This window comes from Hippoglossus hippoglossus, chromosome 1 (assembly GCF_009819705.1).
Source record: "Hippoglossus hippoglossus isolate fHipHip1 chromosome 1, fHipHip1.pri, whole genome shotgun sequence".
In the NCBI taxonomy this organism is placed as follows: Eukaryota; Metazoa; Chordata; class Actinopteri; order Pleuronectiformes; family Pleuronectidae; genus Hippoglossus; species Hippoglossus hippoglossus.
Window position 1 is genome coordinate 10,814,904 of NC_047151.1, and position 15,386 is coordinate 10,830,289.

Consider the following 15,386-nt stretch of genomic DNA (forward strand, 5'->3'; position numbering starts at 1 on the left):
TCACTCGCCACTACCATCTACAGTACTACGCAGTATCACAGACAATTGTCTCAGCCCCTCCACCACCCCAGCATCCACCTGTAGGCTCCGACGGGGGGGTTACAGTATTAGCTCATCACTCCCATCATTCCTGTGTATCATATGGGGGAGTGATTAAGTCGGAGCCTAGACGCCAAACACTAAACCTGTTCTACTGTTGAATAAACATTCAAACGTGAGTTGTCTGACTGAACTACAATAAAATTCATGTTCATGGTGCAAATAAAATAGAGTCGAAAAAACACTGTATCAAGTTTTATAACAGTCAAAATCTTTCATTCAGCATTACAGTATGATTATTGGGAGGTTGTACAGGGCGGTTTTGATTATTGGGAGAGTTACAACACCTCATAAATTATTATATTATTAGTATCAGGTGGGCTAGTTGCTCTTTACATAGAATACGTTATAGAGGCCTGGAGCTCCAAACTGAATTCCCATAGCACACTTCCCTAAACAGGACAAAACTAATTTGACACCACCTGAGGCCTCAACTCTTTTTACGCACCTGAGTTTCACCTGAAGACCCGCAATGACTTTTCTGTTGAACAATGGGAAAGGATTCTGTTTGATCTACTACACACACACACACACACAAACACACACAGACACACCCTCTGTCCCCTGTCTTGCTCAAGAATTTTGCTCCCCTCAAAAAGTCATGGCAAGTGGGTGGAAATAAGGGGAGTGATTCAAGCCTTGTGTTTGCCTGTGCGTGTGTTCAGCATGTGTCATCAGGGCCTTCGTATCGTGACTTGAACTCAGGAATACCAAACATGCTTGCCTCGTATTGAGTTTGGCAGCCCATGCAGGTTGACTGGTGAGTTGGATGTGATATGGTCCGAGTGTGTGGTTACTCACCGTGCTGATGTTTCTTTGTTGCCTTCTCTGATCATAACTCTGCACAAACAAGAAACTGCAAGTGACAACCTGCCATCAGCATTACCTGACTCTCTATCACAGTATTATTGAGAAACCCATCATGGTTTAGATGGTATTTTTGATAACACTTGACACTCACTTCAAACTGTGAGATAGATAAGGAACATTTTTAACATTAACTGTATTCTTATGCACATTGAGGGTCTAAATACAGATTTAGAAAAGCCCACTGAAGATAATATGTGATTTTGGGCTACAGTAATAAAATGGACCCTTATTCTCTGTATTAAAACCTGCCAGAAACTCTCCCACTACTCCAAGCTACTTAACCAAAATACTTTGACTTAATATTGCTTAAATGTCTATTATAATAAACTGAGTTAGTTTTGAACATTATAACTGGAGTTAGAGATTTTATTTAGTTCACTTGTTTACTTAATTTTCACTATAACAGCAACTGTTTGTGAGTTCATGATGAAGGAGAGATTGGCAGCGATGGAAAGTAATTAAGTACATTTACTCAAGTAAAATACAGTTTGTGGTACTACTACTTTTCTTGAGGATTTCTTTGCCATGCTTCTTTTCAAACTACATGTCAAAGGCAAATAGTGGCGCCTGTGGCTGAGTAGGTAGAGCGGGTTATCCACTAACAAGCAGGTCTTTGGTTTGATCCCCTGCTCCTTCAGTCTGCATTGTAATGTAAGGTATCTAGGGCAAGATACCGAACCCCAAAGCTACCCTGACAGTGTGTGATAGAGAAAGTGCTGCATGTAAAAACTCTGTATGACTGTGTGGGTGAATGTGACTCTCAATTTGACTCCACTACGTTTATCTTTACAAAAACATTACAAAACAAGCTATAACAATCAATAGATCACTCTAGTTGTGATTCCCTGACGTCTGTGTTGTTTTCAGTTCAAGTTCAACAGACATTTCCCCTGTCAGACTCCACAGATGGTTTTAATTTAAATAACTGTAATAAATAGTTTTTAGTATTTCACAAAAAGAAAAGACTTCACAGCACAACTGTTTTCCTTCTTCACTCCCACAATTATAATGAAATAAATCTTAGGTTTTCCTAACCATATATGAAATAGCTAAAACTAGCTCCATCTCAGCCAACCACAGTAAAATGATGTTAACACATTGGGATGTGTGTTCAGAGTGTGCAGACCTTTCCCATTAAAAAAAGAATAACAGTGTTTCACAAATCTCATCTCATCCGTGGTTTATTAGTTAATTGTGATGACTTTACAAGAAATGACTCCAATAAAACATTCTGCAAACTATTAATGGTATTCCTGCACTGAAACTCCTCCCTTGAGTCAGTGTTGGTGCTTCAGTGGAATTCCAGTGCGTTGCAGTCAGTGGTCAGCTGAGGTGAAATGAGTAATGTGAGACTTATTTGGGAAACAGCGTCATTATCATCATCTGGAAGCTCCGTCAGCAAACCAGGAAGCACCTGTGCAGCTGCAGGGGCGAGCGGCGGTGAGCGGGGACACATGTCCTATAGCGAAAGGTGGCCTATTGTGTTCCAGGGCTTTTTATAAGTCACATGGACAAAAAAAAGGGACATTCTGAACAGGAAGTGACTTGACGCACTCGCATACCACACTGATGCAGGCGGTCCAGTACTTATTGTCTAGTGTACATAACAAGTGTGGATATAGGAGCATAAACACAGAAACATGAGGGTGGCTGCAGTGTGAAGCATTCTGCCGACAGATAAAGTAAACAAGACGCAGTCAGAGAGTCACCATCTTGATCTATGCTTCATACATCATGGTAAATGAATCCTCATTTAACAGTTGAATACCCTCAACACAAACTGTGCTGTAGCTTGCAGATACATGGACATGTACTGTACCTTTGGGTTTTCTGTTTTTTGACAGTTTTTTTTTCCTAAAATGGCCAGGAGCATTGTATACTGGGCAAATCCACTATGTTACAAGCAAATTATTGTACTATAGTGTGGGCCAGTACTCATCAGACCAAACCTAAGCCCATATACCGTTTTCAGAAACAAGCACTAAGAATAATAAGACTCAGATTGGTTTATTTATGCATATGTCAGTACTGTTCATTCTCTCCACCAGAGACTGCAGGAGCCAGTGTAATAACAGGCACATTGTTAAATTAGCAGACGACACAGTAGTTGTCAGTCCTCTTTGTGAAAATGAGCCATCACACGGGCCTGAGGTGATGAGTTCTTTCTCAACCGCAGAACTGTATATTTAATGTTGAAAAACTCCAAATGGTTTATAGATCATTTAATCATATCCTCAATGATTTGTTGGGATGGAAATCTTAATTGGTAATACCAATAAGGAAGCAGTGTGGACCGGGCCCATTTCCTGATTTGTGAATTGTTGGTTGGTCATATGGCGGAGTTTCAAATAACTATTCTCTGATTAAAATTGATGTTCATATGAATTATTCGATATTGATTCATAAAAAGGAAGGATCGATCCCCAGGGGTGCTGCCTTCAGGTGCTGTAAAAAAAAAAAAGTTATTATGTTGTGTTTTTATTGTGTTTTATATGTATTATTTTTAAGCTGCCTTGATTTAAAAGGAATGTCCTCATGTAGGACAAAAAGACTTTAGGTTCTGATTTTGACATAATTACTTGAAAACACCAGAAGTTGCAAAACTTCATGGAAGAGGGCAAAGCAGGTTCATGAAAACAGGTAACAAACCATACAAAAAAATACAATTTCACAATAACAATTGTGAAATTGAACGTCACAGATTGTTGACAAATCTTACTATGTTCAGCCTCCATCATAGATATTCTAAAACCCACCATACAATCTGCTGTTATTGTTTTACAGAAAAAACTCAATAACACACTGAGTTAATGAGAATAGTAGCCTACAGGTGAAAAATAACTGACATGTTTCTATTAAGGACCAATAGTTGCAGCTGAGACCACTGGTCACACACCCAACAACATATTTATATCATTATCAGTTGTTCTACTGATTATCTTATTGATACATTTTATTGTTTATGTGCTTTAGAATCTCAGCAAAGCAACATCTTGTAAGTAGAGTTTCCCCAAAGTCTTAAAATGTTTTGTCCGACCAGTAGTCCAAAACCCAAACATATACAATTTACTAATGGAGGACCAAGAAACCACAGAATCTTAACAGTGGAAATCCTGCAAACATTTTACTTAAGATAATTTCAATGATTAATCCGTTTTCAAAATAGTTACCAAAAATTCTTCTGTAGATAAACTAAGCTATTCATCAACAAATAATCAAATAAGTAGAACAAGAGGTTAATGAGGAGGATTTGTTCCTCTATTTTATTCTCCTCTTTTACATATTAAAGTGTGTTTTTCCATCTTGTTAAATTGTATGTTTAATCAGTGTAATTAGAGCATTGCTCTTATGGCATGATCGATTAAACCTTGAACATTAAAAACAAAACAAAAACTCAAACTTCAGGTGGAACCTTTGCACTACTGACCCGGTGACGTCAGCACACAGATCGCACACTTTGTGAAAATAGTGTGTCAGACGCAATCACAGTTGACACAACAGTCCTAATAACCTGTCAGCTAACTACAGGGCTCCGTGCACACAGAACTGTGGCCGGAGGGAAGTACATGTAGACGAGGAAAGAGGGCAGAGGAGAGGTGAAGAGAGGACATACACAGGGAAAAGAGAAAGACGGAGTCAGAGGCCAGTACAACATGCATCTTGTTTATGTGGCTCATCTGGGTTCACTGCTGTTATCTACAGCTGACACTAACAAACCCCTTAATGAAATGAGGGCTTGGAAATGGATGGTGGGCCTCCCCACCCATCAGCCATGATGTCACAAGCCCGGATTAGACTGGACCATATGGCACGCTGCCTGCTGTCCCTCTAATCCCTCCACCAGCATCCATCCATCCATCCATCCATCCATCCATCCATCCATCCATCCATCCATCCATCCATCCATCCCTCCATCAGTCTGTCCGTCTGTCTGTCTTTCTTCTTTTTGGTCCGGTGTACTCCCGTCTGTGTGTGTGTGTGACTGGAGCTGTCTCTGCGTCTGTCTCGCTGTCTGGCCATTTGTCACATATCTGTTGTGTCGTGCCGCTCTTCTTCCCTTTCTGTCTCTGTTTTTCCCTCGTTACATATTCCCACGCATTCGTGCAGCAGACACAACATGATGTAACTCATATCTGTCGGATTCATTTGACCAAAGAGGACCTCTTGTTTACACGGTGTATTCACTAAGCATGGTTTGGCGTTTAAATCATGAACATTTTTCCCAGTCTGGGCGGGAAACTAAAAAAACGGTTTCAATACATGCAGTTTGTAGTGAGTCAAAGATTCAGAGTAGTCATCAAATTATTATCTGATGAGATCATTAACATGTAATAACACAATCCACTGAGATGTGATCAGATACCAAAACTATTACATGAATGGAACCAAATACCAGTAGGTTCTTACTGGAGAAAGAAAGGGATTGTGCCTCTGTATTACACTTTACAGCAATTTGGACATGCCCAACACTTTAGGACACTTGGAATAATATCTAACAGATTCTGTGCAAAGGTCCAAAACAACAAAAATCAAATCTTTGCAAAATCATCTACCTTGTTTATCTTTGGCTCATCCACCAGAATCTGGCTTCTCCCCCCCTCAAAAAGAAGAGATTATTTAATTTTTTAAAATTATTTTCATTGTATTTGTATTTGTATAGTGTCTTCATGATTTCTGTGTCTATACGGATACTATAGCATCTGTTTGGCTGTTGTACTGAGACAGTGGAGGAAGAAAGGCTTGCCCCATTTTTAAGAATGATCTACAACAATGGCACAGTGGCTGCTTACGGAAGTGTGACATACTCTCTACTGAATGAGCTTAATCAATACATCAATACATGTTTATGTTGGGCCCCTGATGTGCGTATCTTTGGAGATTAGTGTCAGTATGGTGGTCTCTTTTAAAGTTTAATTTATTCCCTATCACTATCCAAGTGATTCCTTGTAGTTTTATTTCTCTGCTTAAACTTTCAATAAAATGTTTATTACACACGGGGGGGGAATAGTCATTCCAGGAACAGTTGCAATTGTTGCTTCAAACATTTTTAAAGGAATAGGTTGGTATCTGTGAACAGAGCCTGATGACTGTTTCCCAGTGTTTCCAGTCTTTATGCTGCAGCTTCATATTCACCATACAGATATGAGAGTTTAATGCCAAGCTTCTCTTCAAAAACTCTAAAAGAAAATTTATACGTATTTCACAAAATGTCAAACTACTGCCTAATCAAAATTCTCTACAGATTGAAGAAAATAATTTATTACATGAATAACTGCTTAGTCAGATGCGAGCACAGCGTTCTTTACAGCGAGTATGACACAGTGTGAATCCAAAATGGCTTCAGTTGGATTACACAGACGACACTCAGTGGTCACACATTGAAATCCAAACCATAACGCATGCACACAGGATCCAACAGAGGCCTAAGCTGCGTGTTAGGATTGATTGGCTGTCATGTGAGCGCAGGGAGGTGTGACGTTTAAGCCTGTTAATTCATTTGGGGGCATTAGTCTTACATGCTGGTGGATATGTGGCTGCTTCACTGGGCTATACATGGGACAAGGCGGAAGTTGGAGTTTGCTTTTGTCAGCTGCATGTTGTCCAGACACTGAGGTCCTCTTTAAATTCCCCTCATTGCTGAGCGGCACATGGTAGATTATTCAGGAGTGGCCTTAAACAAACAATTTGGGGATTTACAGTAGAGTGGGTGTGGTACTTGCAACTAGTGTCATTATATGTTATATGGTTCTTCTCATTTGCTGTTGTATCACTGTAAATGTTATGTCTCTGCAGACCTGCAGTATATTATGAGTAATCTAATATCCTATAATAAGAATATAGGTAATAAAGTAACTGGAATATTTATAAGTGTGTGTGTTTGTTCATATTTTGTTGTACAGTATGTTTGTGTAGGCTATGTGGTGTTTCATGAGTTTATGTATATGAACTAACTCAAATTGTACTATTTTGCCTGAATTATTAATCCATTATTTAATTTGCTGACGTACAGAAAAAAATATCAGCAAATTGACCCTAATAATTGATTGATAATTCAAGTACATTTGTGAAGCTGATATGCTGAAAAAAATGTAAAACTAAATGAATTATCTTTGGCTTTTGGAATTGTTGGTCATGGGTCTTTTTTTGTTCTTTCTTTTTCAGACCAGACAAATAATAAATGAATCAAGGAAACAATCAGCATATTGATAGATAAATGAAAAGATTGTTTGTGGCAGCCCAGTATTATGTAGGTTATTGCCTGGATCTGATATTCCTGTTAAATCAGCCTTTTGGGTTTACATGTGTTATTGGACATATTGGCCATGTATCTCTCTATTATATTTTTCTCTCTCTAAAGATTCGTCATTCTGGTCTTGATGTTTTCATCGACACATTATTACATTTTTTTTCAGGCATTGAGATGTATGGCATAGTTGAACAAATTGAATTAGCCTATAGCTGAAGTCACAACAACAAACAAAGAAAAAAAACTATCAGGTTTCGTGTGTGTGGGTGTGTGTGTGTGTGTGTGTGTGTGTGTGTGTGGGTGTGAGTGTGCGTGTGTGTGTGTGTGTGTGTGTGCGTTTGTGTGTGTATGAGTAATGTCTGAATCAAACACACACAGCAATGTGGTCATTTTTATTTTTTTTCTTCACTAGGCACGGAGGCGTGGTTTCGGTCCAGTCATCGTTGGGGGCGGGCCTTCTCCGTCGTGTCACACCTCGCCGGTGTCCATATGTGGTTCGTGACGTCACGCGCCGGAGGTTCCATTCACATAAAACCGATGGGCCGGAATCCCCTCGGAGGAAATGTAGGCACAGACTCGCACGGGGCTCCGCACTCGCCCGTATCCATCTACTTTGATTCTTTAGGCAATAATAATAATAACAACAATAACAATATGAAGGTGACCAGCATCGACTGCCGGCGTCTGAGGAAGATGATCAGGAAGGAGAGTGGGAGCTGCCTTATTGTGGATTGCCGGCCGTATTTCTCCTTCACCAACTCCAGCATCGGAGGCTCCGTCAATGTCAACCTCAACTCGGTGGTGGTCCGGAGGTCCCGGGGAGGACCGCTGCCTCTGCAGTTCGTCATCCCGGACGAGAGAGCGCTCTTCCGGCTGCGGGAGGGCAGCATCTCGGCGATCGTAGCCGTGGATGACCGGACGTCCCACTGGCAAAAACTGAAAAAGGACAGTGTAGCACAAATGGTGATAAACACGCTCTCGCATCTGGCGAGCGGAGCCAACATCTGTTTCCTGAAAGGTGAGAGCTGTTTGGAAACGAGTTTGAATCCAGAAAGAGGAGATAAATCTGATCTGTTGTGTACTTTTCTTTCTTCTTCCTTCCTCTTTTATAGACAATCCTGACTTTGAAAACATAGTATATTGTATAAAAGCCACCATGACGGGTTAAAACATCCCCTTTATACCTTTTTATCAAACGTTGTATCAGCTTATTTTAATGCTAATGATGAAAATGTTACTTTGGACTGAAACTTCACTGATTTTGTCTTTATATGGCTTGTGTTGTTGGCTGACGAGGTTAAAATAACCTATCTAGGCTATTAAATCAAGTATATACATTATTAGTAGTTTAATATTATACGTCATATTGATTTTAGGCTCTAATATAATTGAACATGTTATTATAGACACGGTTTTCGATGGTTTTCCACTTTTATTTATTTATTTATCACCTTTTTAAGCGGCTATATTTGGGACTAGTCCATAGGTGTTCAATTTAATCTTACTTTTCTCTATATAACACATACACTGTTATATAAAGCCAAGTCGTTTTTCTCCCACTGTCCTCCTCCTCTTGAGCCGCCTGTGTTGTTCTCTCACTACTCGGGGAGATAGATGTTTTGTGTGCGTCAACGGAGCGGATGAGTCAGTGCGCGAGAAACGCAGGCGAATTGGTGGTGCCATATCTTTTATTGATGGGAAATAAAATATAAAATAAAAGTGAAACCCCACCAGAGCCGAAGGTAAACGAGTTCCTCGACGGGGTGATAATGTGTTGAAACACACCCATGTCCGTCTGTCACCTCTGCGTCCTCCTCAGGATGTGGGCCTAAAAGGATTACCGGTCCTCCAGCCTCGGGCTCCATAATTACGCGCTTATAATCAGGTTATAAAGGTTATAATCCGCTGTTAAGACTGTTTCATAAACGCTGCCATTTCACAACATGTGTATGTGTGTGTCAGGGGGTGCAGATTGTATTATTCTGAGCTTACACTCATGTGTTTTCCCCCTTTATTTTTGCTCAGGAGGATTCGAGAACTTCCACTCTCAATACCCTGAACTTTGCACTGAGGTGAAAACCATCGACCAGAGCGGAACTGAAACCGAGAAGAGAGTCAACACCCACAGCGAGAAGCTCTCTCACCACAAACCAGATTACGATCAGGTACGGAAACACCCCTTCACTGTTCTGTTCTTCCAATCTCTCACACAGCCACAGTGCACACATCCTCTTTCAGATTTTTATTTTTAACTGTACATAAAGCTATAAAAACGAAAACAGACTTACATCCCAGCCCTGCTGACATTAGAGAGATTTATATTTGGCATCAAGCTCATCAAAACATTTTCTCATCATACACATGATATTCTCTGACCTTCGCCGCTTCCCAGCCGTCTTATATTTGGCTCGAAAAGGGGGAGCGATCACTCACTGGTGGCCAGCTGACACCAGGACGCCCCAGAGAGGAAAACACTCTTTCATCCCTGACCTTTCCTTTATAACCTCCACTGCCCAAATAGAAAGCGCGTGGCTGCCTCACATCTCAGAGTACACTTATTGTGTCTGAGGTTGACATATTTTGGGTTACTCCACGTCACAGTTCCATAATTCCTCCATCGACATGTATCCACGTACCCTTTGTCTGCAGATGATCACAATGTTCTGCTGGCAGGTGGATGTTGTGACTCAGACTATGGGTACATTTTTCTCAGAGATGCATTGAGCATGGGTCCTTATCCACTCGTCTCATGTCTCTGTTTTCTCCCCCCTCTTTCGCACTCAGGGTACACCTGTAGAGATCCTGCCTTTCCTCTACCTCGGTAGTGCCTACCACGCCTCCAGACAGGACTATCTCAGCGACCTTCACATCACGGCCTTGCTCAACGTGTCACGCAGGGACCTGCAGCCCACCAAGGGCCACTACGACTACAAGTGGATCCCCGTGGAGGACAGCCACATGGCCGACATCAGCTCCCACTTCCAGGAGGCCATAGAGTTTATCGGTGAGTTGAAGGAAATGAACCTTGGGCATGTCAGATATACTGCTTTAATTATTTTCCTGATGAGGGTTTCCGATTGAAGGTTGATGTTGTGTCAGGATCGGTCCTTTCTCTTTTATCGTCTTATAAAGTAGCCGATTCACTCAGCTCAACATTCATAACAAGCTCACTGCAGCTAGAGAGGTGAATAAATACACCAGTGCCAAGATGAAGTCCTTTCTTGGAAGTTCAGCTTCACTATACTTATAGTGGGACATCCCCTCAAGGAGCCTAAAAACAGTAGAGCTAGAGTCAGAGAAAACACCTAAACATAGATATGTTTATTTCGGAGATGCGTCCTCATGTAAACCCCCTTCATCGCTGCCTTCGCCTGCTGCCATTCACAAATAGAGGGCTAAAAGAAACCAGGCCGTAATCTGTTTAACTTGATCACCTGCTTTCAGCCACGACACCACCACCACCCCCACCTCCACCCCACATCCAACCAGCCAACATATCCAGCCAGTCTGCTTTCATTCAGGATTTGCTCACTACCCCCTTCCCCTTCCTCCCTCCCTTCTGTCTTAACTTGAAAAAGACGCTCCCATGCCGTCATCGCCTCCCAGGCCTAATCTCAGTGGCTTACTCCGCCGGGTGTGGTCAGTCAGTGTGACAACTGGGTGAGCTGTCCGTGGTTAGTAATAGCGGGGAAGAGGAGGTTGGGGGCTGACACACACACACACACTCACTCAGAGTTGTTTTGATGGTTGGGTGGAGGATAAAAGCTAGTTGACGGACACAAATAGAATAGCACAGTTGATGGTTGTTTACAGGTAGGAATCATTGATTTACCAGAGGGCAGTCAGAGGGCAATGAATGTGTCACTGAGGAAGAGGGTGTGTGTGTGTGCGTGTCAATGTATGTGTGTGTTGGAGAGGAGAGGAGAGGGGTGCAGGATAATAGCAGCAGCAGCGGCAGCAAAAGATGTACACAATGTGCTGGTAGCTATTTATAGTCAGGCATAACCAAGGACAAAGCTTGCCCATGAGCAGCTTGGCTGACCAGTATTTGGTGGCTGCTGTTGTTGGTTTTGTGCATTGTTTTTTTCCTATTTCAGGTTGATTTTGAGCGAGCCTGGCCATTACATAAGGCAGCGAATTGTTCAAGGGGCAGGTTCAGCCTACTTTCAAGGAGGGCCACGGAAATTTGTCGGCCATGCCGAGTGATTAGAAAAGTGCTGCACACAAGCTCTCATCGAGCTTCTGCTGGTCCCCAAATGAAAATCAATCACCAATCAACACCCCTTACTGACCTAGTGACAAATGTACAGTCGGGTAGGAGATAATAAATATTATTGACCTCCCTGGATGAAAACAGCAGCTGAAGCATGTCATGACATCTCCAGCCAATGAGGGTGCATCACTTGACTCGAGGGTGGTCATTATAACACCCACCGCTGCTGTCAGTCCATTTTTTTAACCTCTCTTTCATCTTGTTGCATCTGCCACTGCAGATGGGAAATTCATAATTCATTCATGCGGGGAATCAGCGATCAGAGATGTCAGAAATATGAATTGTTCGCCCTCCAGTGACTCTCATGACCAGACAGAAGTGACCCTCAATGTGATAGAGAGAGAGAGTGAGAGATAAATGTGTAGGTGTGTGCCGTAGCTTTGTGGAGCTAAGTGTCAGGAGACCAATCGTAAACTTGAGACACAGAAAAAAGCATGTGTAATAAGGGGTAGTTCTGTGAATTTACAAAATCTTGAAATCAGAAAGTAGATTTGTGTGTCGGCATTAGAACATCCATATAAGTGTGTAGGAGTGCTGCAGCAGCTCTGAATTAGAACTCACAGCTCTGTGCCACAGTGAACTCTGCAGCAGCGCCCAGCGCCCCCACAGCAGCGTAGGAGAGAGAAAGTCTCATGTACAGCTGCGCTCTGTGACTCACGAGCGTCTGTGTGCAGAACTGGTATATCAGGAAGTGTTTCTCTGAGAAGGTTGATTTGTTGTTTGTCTATATATCGTGTGTGTGTGTGTGTGTGTGTGTGTGTGTGTGTGTGTAGATAAGATGTGAAAAGGTGTTCACATTAATTATTGAGTGGGAGTAAGGTATACAGGAATAATTATATAGTTATAATGGGATTCTTCCATTTGTTAATATTCACTGTTCAAAACTCCCTCTTGATTCATTGTAACACCTCCATCACCACTTGAGTTTAAAATTATAAATTACAGACGCACACTAACAAAGCAAAAATAAAACCCGACAAAATAACCATGGCTGATATTTTGATCTGCACCAGCAGTTTTTTCAATAATTCATTTGATGCTTGTTACAGAAAGAAAAAATGATCTGTCTCTATATGAGACTGTCATTAACGCTGATTGTCCCCTTCTCCTTCCAGATCACGTAAAGCAATCAGGGGGGAAAGTTCTTGTCCACTGTGAAGCAGGCATCTCACGCTCCCCTACCATCTGCATGGCCTACATCATGAGGACGCAGCAGCTGCGACTGGATGCGGCCTTTGACATCATCAAGCAGCGCCGAGATGTCATCTCACCCAACTTTAGCTTCATGGGTCAGCTGCTGCAGTTTGAGTCCGAGGTCCTCTCCATGGCTCCGGCTCACGCTGCCACACCTGAACCAGCCACACCCTGCGTCCCGGAGTCTGCATCCTTTTTTGCCAACGACTTCACCACCACCTTCAACACCAAAAACTTTGAGCCATCCGTGATCACCCTCCCTACCTCTTACCTGCAGTCCCCAGTCCACCACCAGTTAAAACTGAGCCCAATAACTGCACTGCCTTAAAATGAACTGTGACTGCTTGTAGTCTTACTTGAAAAAGTTTTAAGAATCGCTCTCTGTGTGCCTGGTGTTGAAACCAGTAGATAGACTGAGGTCAGATAATAGAGTTCTGTCTATGGGACATGAGGCCTATAGGCCTTTTTCACAGCAGACTTTTTGACTTGTCACAGTAGGAACTGTTCCTTATGACATTAACAATGGGTATTTGTGTGAAAAAAGCCTACTAAGTGAATGGCCTACAGCAGCCATTGATGCCGTTTCCCTTCCTTCTGAACTGCAGAGATGAAACAACACAGCACACTAATAAACTGCAATATACATGACTTAGGTTGTTATTGTGATTTATTTGCCTATTCACAAATTAAGTCATGCATTTGAATTTAATTTATTTGAAGAATTGCTGTCTGTCTGATCTTTTTCAATAATGTGGATATGAGTATGTGTTTAATAAATGTTTTCAGCACAAAAATTTGCTTGTTGTCAAGTCATCATTGCAGCATTCTAGGTGAATATGCAGCTGAGAAGTCTGATGGAATTGCAGGTGGATTCATTCCATGTAATGTTTGGCACATTTATTCCTGTAAACAGAAAGACAGGGGAAAAATCAATACTACTTTCTAAAACTGTGTCCATAACAGCTTCAGGCCTACGTTGCACATCTCTCCGAGGAACAGGAGAGGCCAGGATACAAGAAGAAGAGACAACAGTGACACCTGCAGTGACTTATGGCCTTTAACAGCAGATTTAAATAGGCGGCCACTTGTATGTACAGTTATAGTCAGACTGTATGTTCCCAGGATATTTGTCAAGTTAGTGCAACCCAGTACAACCTATGCAAAATACAAAACATAAAAACATGCATTTTGCATTATTTTTTGGAAATATAAACCATGGATAAAGAAAACTTCCCAATGGGAACAGATCTAAGTTATATTCTCTAAATGTGTGATAAACCATGTTGTTGGGTTCTTACTATCATCAATAGTTTAGAGTTAGAAGGCAGATCTTTCAGTTTCGACTGTTTTCTGTGTTTGGCGCTCAGATGGCAGAGCTGGACTGTACCAACTCTACCAACAGAGAGGATAGTAAATATCAAACGTGTTATTTACGTGTAATTACGCAAAAAATAGTGGTTTTCAGTACTACAATAATCTACTAGACGTTTTCCATAATCATACCTTACCTTAGTTAAATTACTGACACAAAACACTTGGTATATGTTTATTGTTACAACCCCGTTTTCACATAATGGCACCTTCCACTCTATCCCGCCCCCGCCGCCATTTTCCATGTTATTCTCCCCGGCCACACTGGGTTTCACCGATTTTCACATGCAACAAATTGTAATATATCGTTGAGTTTTGGATCAGTGAATTCTCGGCTTCTCCAGTTTAGCGGAGAGCGGAGTTTGACTCCGAGTTCAGCCGAGGAGACGCCCTGCTCAGACCGCCATGTACATCAAACAGGTAAGCTAGCATCGTACTTGTTAGTGTTTCCGACTGTCACCTGTCTGACGTTAAATATGCGAGCGTAACGTTATTCAGCTAAATGCCCGTGCCCAGGATAAGAAGGGGTTGCTCGCGGTCTAACTTTAACTGGCGCGCAGGGCAAAGTAAAAGCGTACCAGAGGTAGATAAAGGTTGAGCAGCTAGCTTGCTAATGCTAGCTAGGGCTACCGGGATTAATCTTGAATTGCCCGCCCCCTTCATAAGATGCTACGCTAACGCTACTGGGCTAATGTGGAGTTAGCATACGTCCCGCTGCCCCATACACGTTATATAAAACCACACTCAGCACAAATAGTTAGCTAAACACGAGCTTTGATGATAATATGGCGGCCTCGTGTGTGGTTGGTTTAGCTAGCAACCATGCACACCGGTGAACGCCACGATAAAAAAAACTAGCCCATACAGCGACCGTCAGACAAGGCCCTGCTGTAAACCCTGTCCCGATCATTATACATGTGTTGCTGCGCCTAGCACACAGGTTACAAGTTGAATATAAACGAGAGGGTCGAGGTAGTAGTGTTGCTGCATTCAGGGATGGTTCCCGGTCTGCTTCTGGAATACTTTTCATTCAACAATGCCTGGCTTCATCGTGTGGTTTTAACGATGCTTTACAGAAGGACGTTACAGTCAATGTTTTGTGCTTGCTCTGCTGTAGGTCATCATCCAGGGGTTCCGAAGTTACAGGGACCAAACTGTGGTGGACCCCTTCAGTCCAAAGCACAACGTCATCGGTGAGTATATGAACACCTGCACTTCTAACTCACCATCTGGTTTAGTTTGAGGCTGAGATATGTAGCCTAAAGTGTTGTCAAGTTACTCAAGATAAGATATTGTTGAATGCGCTTGACTTAAATTGTTGGTTAATAGTCT

At 42.0% G+C, this 15,386-nt stretch overlaps 2 protein-coding genes across 2 annotated transcripts in view; both read left to right on the plus strand.

Annotated features, from left to right (window-relative positions):
- Positions 1-7,771: 7,771 nt before the first annotated feature.
- On the plus strand, positions 7,772-13,477 carry dusp5 (dual specificity phosphatase 5). Its single transcript, XM_034598855.1, has 4 exons — positions 7,772-8,234; positions 9,242-9,381; positions 10,001-10,220; positions 12,605-13,477. Exons 1-4 carry the CDS (start codon positions 7,871-7,873, stop codon positions 13,009-13,011), a joined length of 1,131 nt encoding a protein of 376 aa, XP_034454746.1. The 5' UTR covers positions 7,772-7,870; the 3' UTR covers positions 13,012-13,477.
- An 800-nt stretch (positions 13,478-14,277) lies between these two features.
- smc3 (structural maintenance of chromosomes 3) overlaps positions 14,278-15,386 on the plus strand; it is a 29,723-nt gene continuing 28,614 nt past the window's right edge. Inside the window, exons 1-2 of the mRNA XM_034598496.1 lie at positions 14,278-14,474; positions 15,172-15,247. Coding sequence (XP_034454387.1) covers positions 14,460-14,474; positions 15,172-15,247 — 91 coding nt within the window. The 5' untranslated portion in view covers positions 14,278-14,459. The remainder of the gene's footprint in view (positions 14,475-15,171; positions 15,248-15,386) is intronic.

Excerpts from the sequence above, each read along its gene's own strand:
- dusp5 (XM_034598855.1), top strand. The coding sequence starts at position 7,871 with ATGAAGGTGACCAGCATCGACTGCCGGCGTCTGAGGAAGATGATCAGG. Across the intron at positions 9,382-10,000 it reads ACAAACCAGATTACGATCAG|GGTACACCTGTAGAGATCCT; the intron begins GTACGGAAACAC and ends TTTCGCACTCAG. Across the intron at positions 10,221-12,604 it reads GGAGGCCATAGAGTTTATCG|ATCACGTAAAGCAATCAGGG; the intron begins GTGAGTTGAAGG and ends TTCTCCTTCCAG.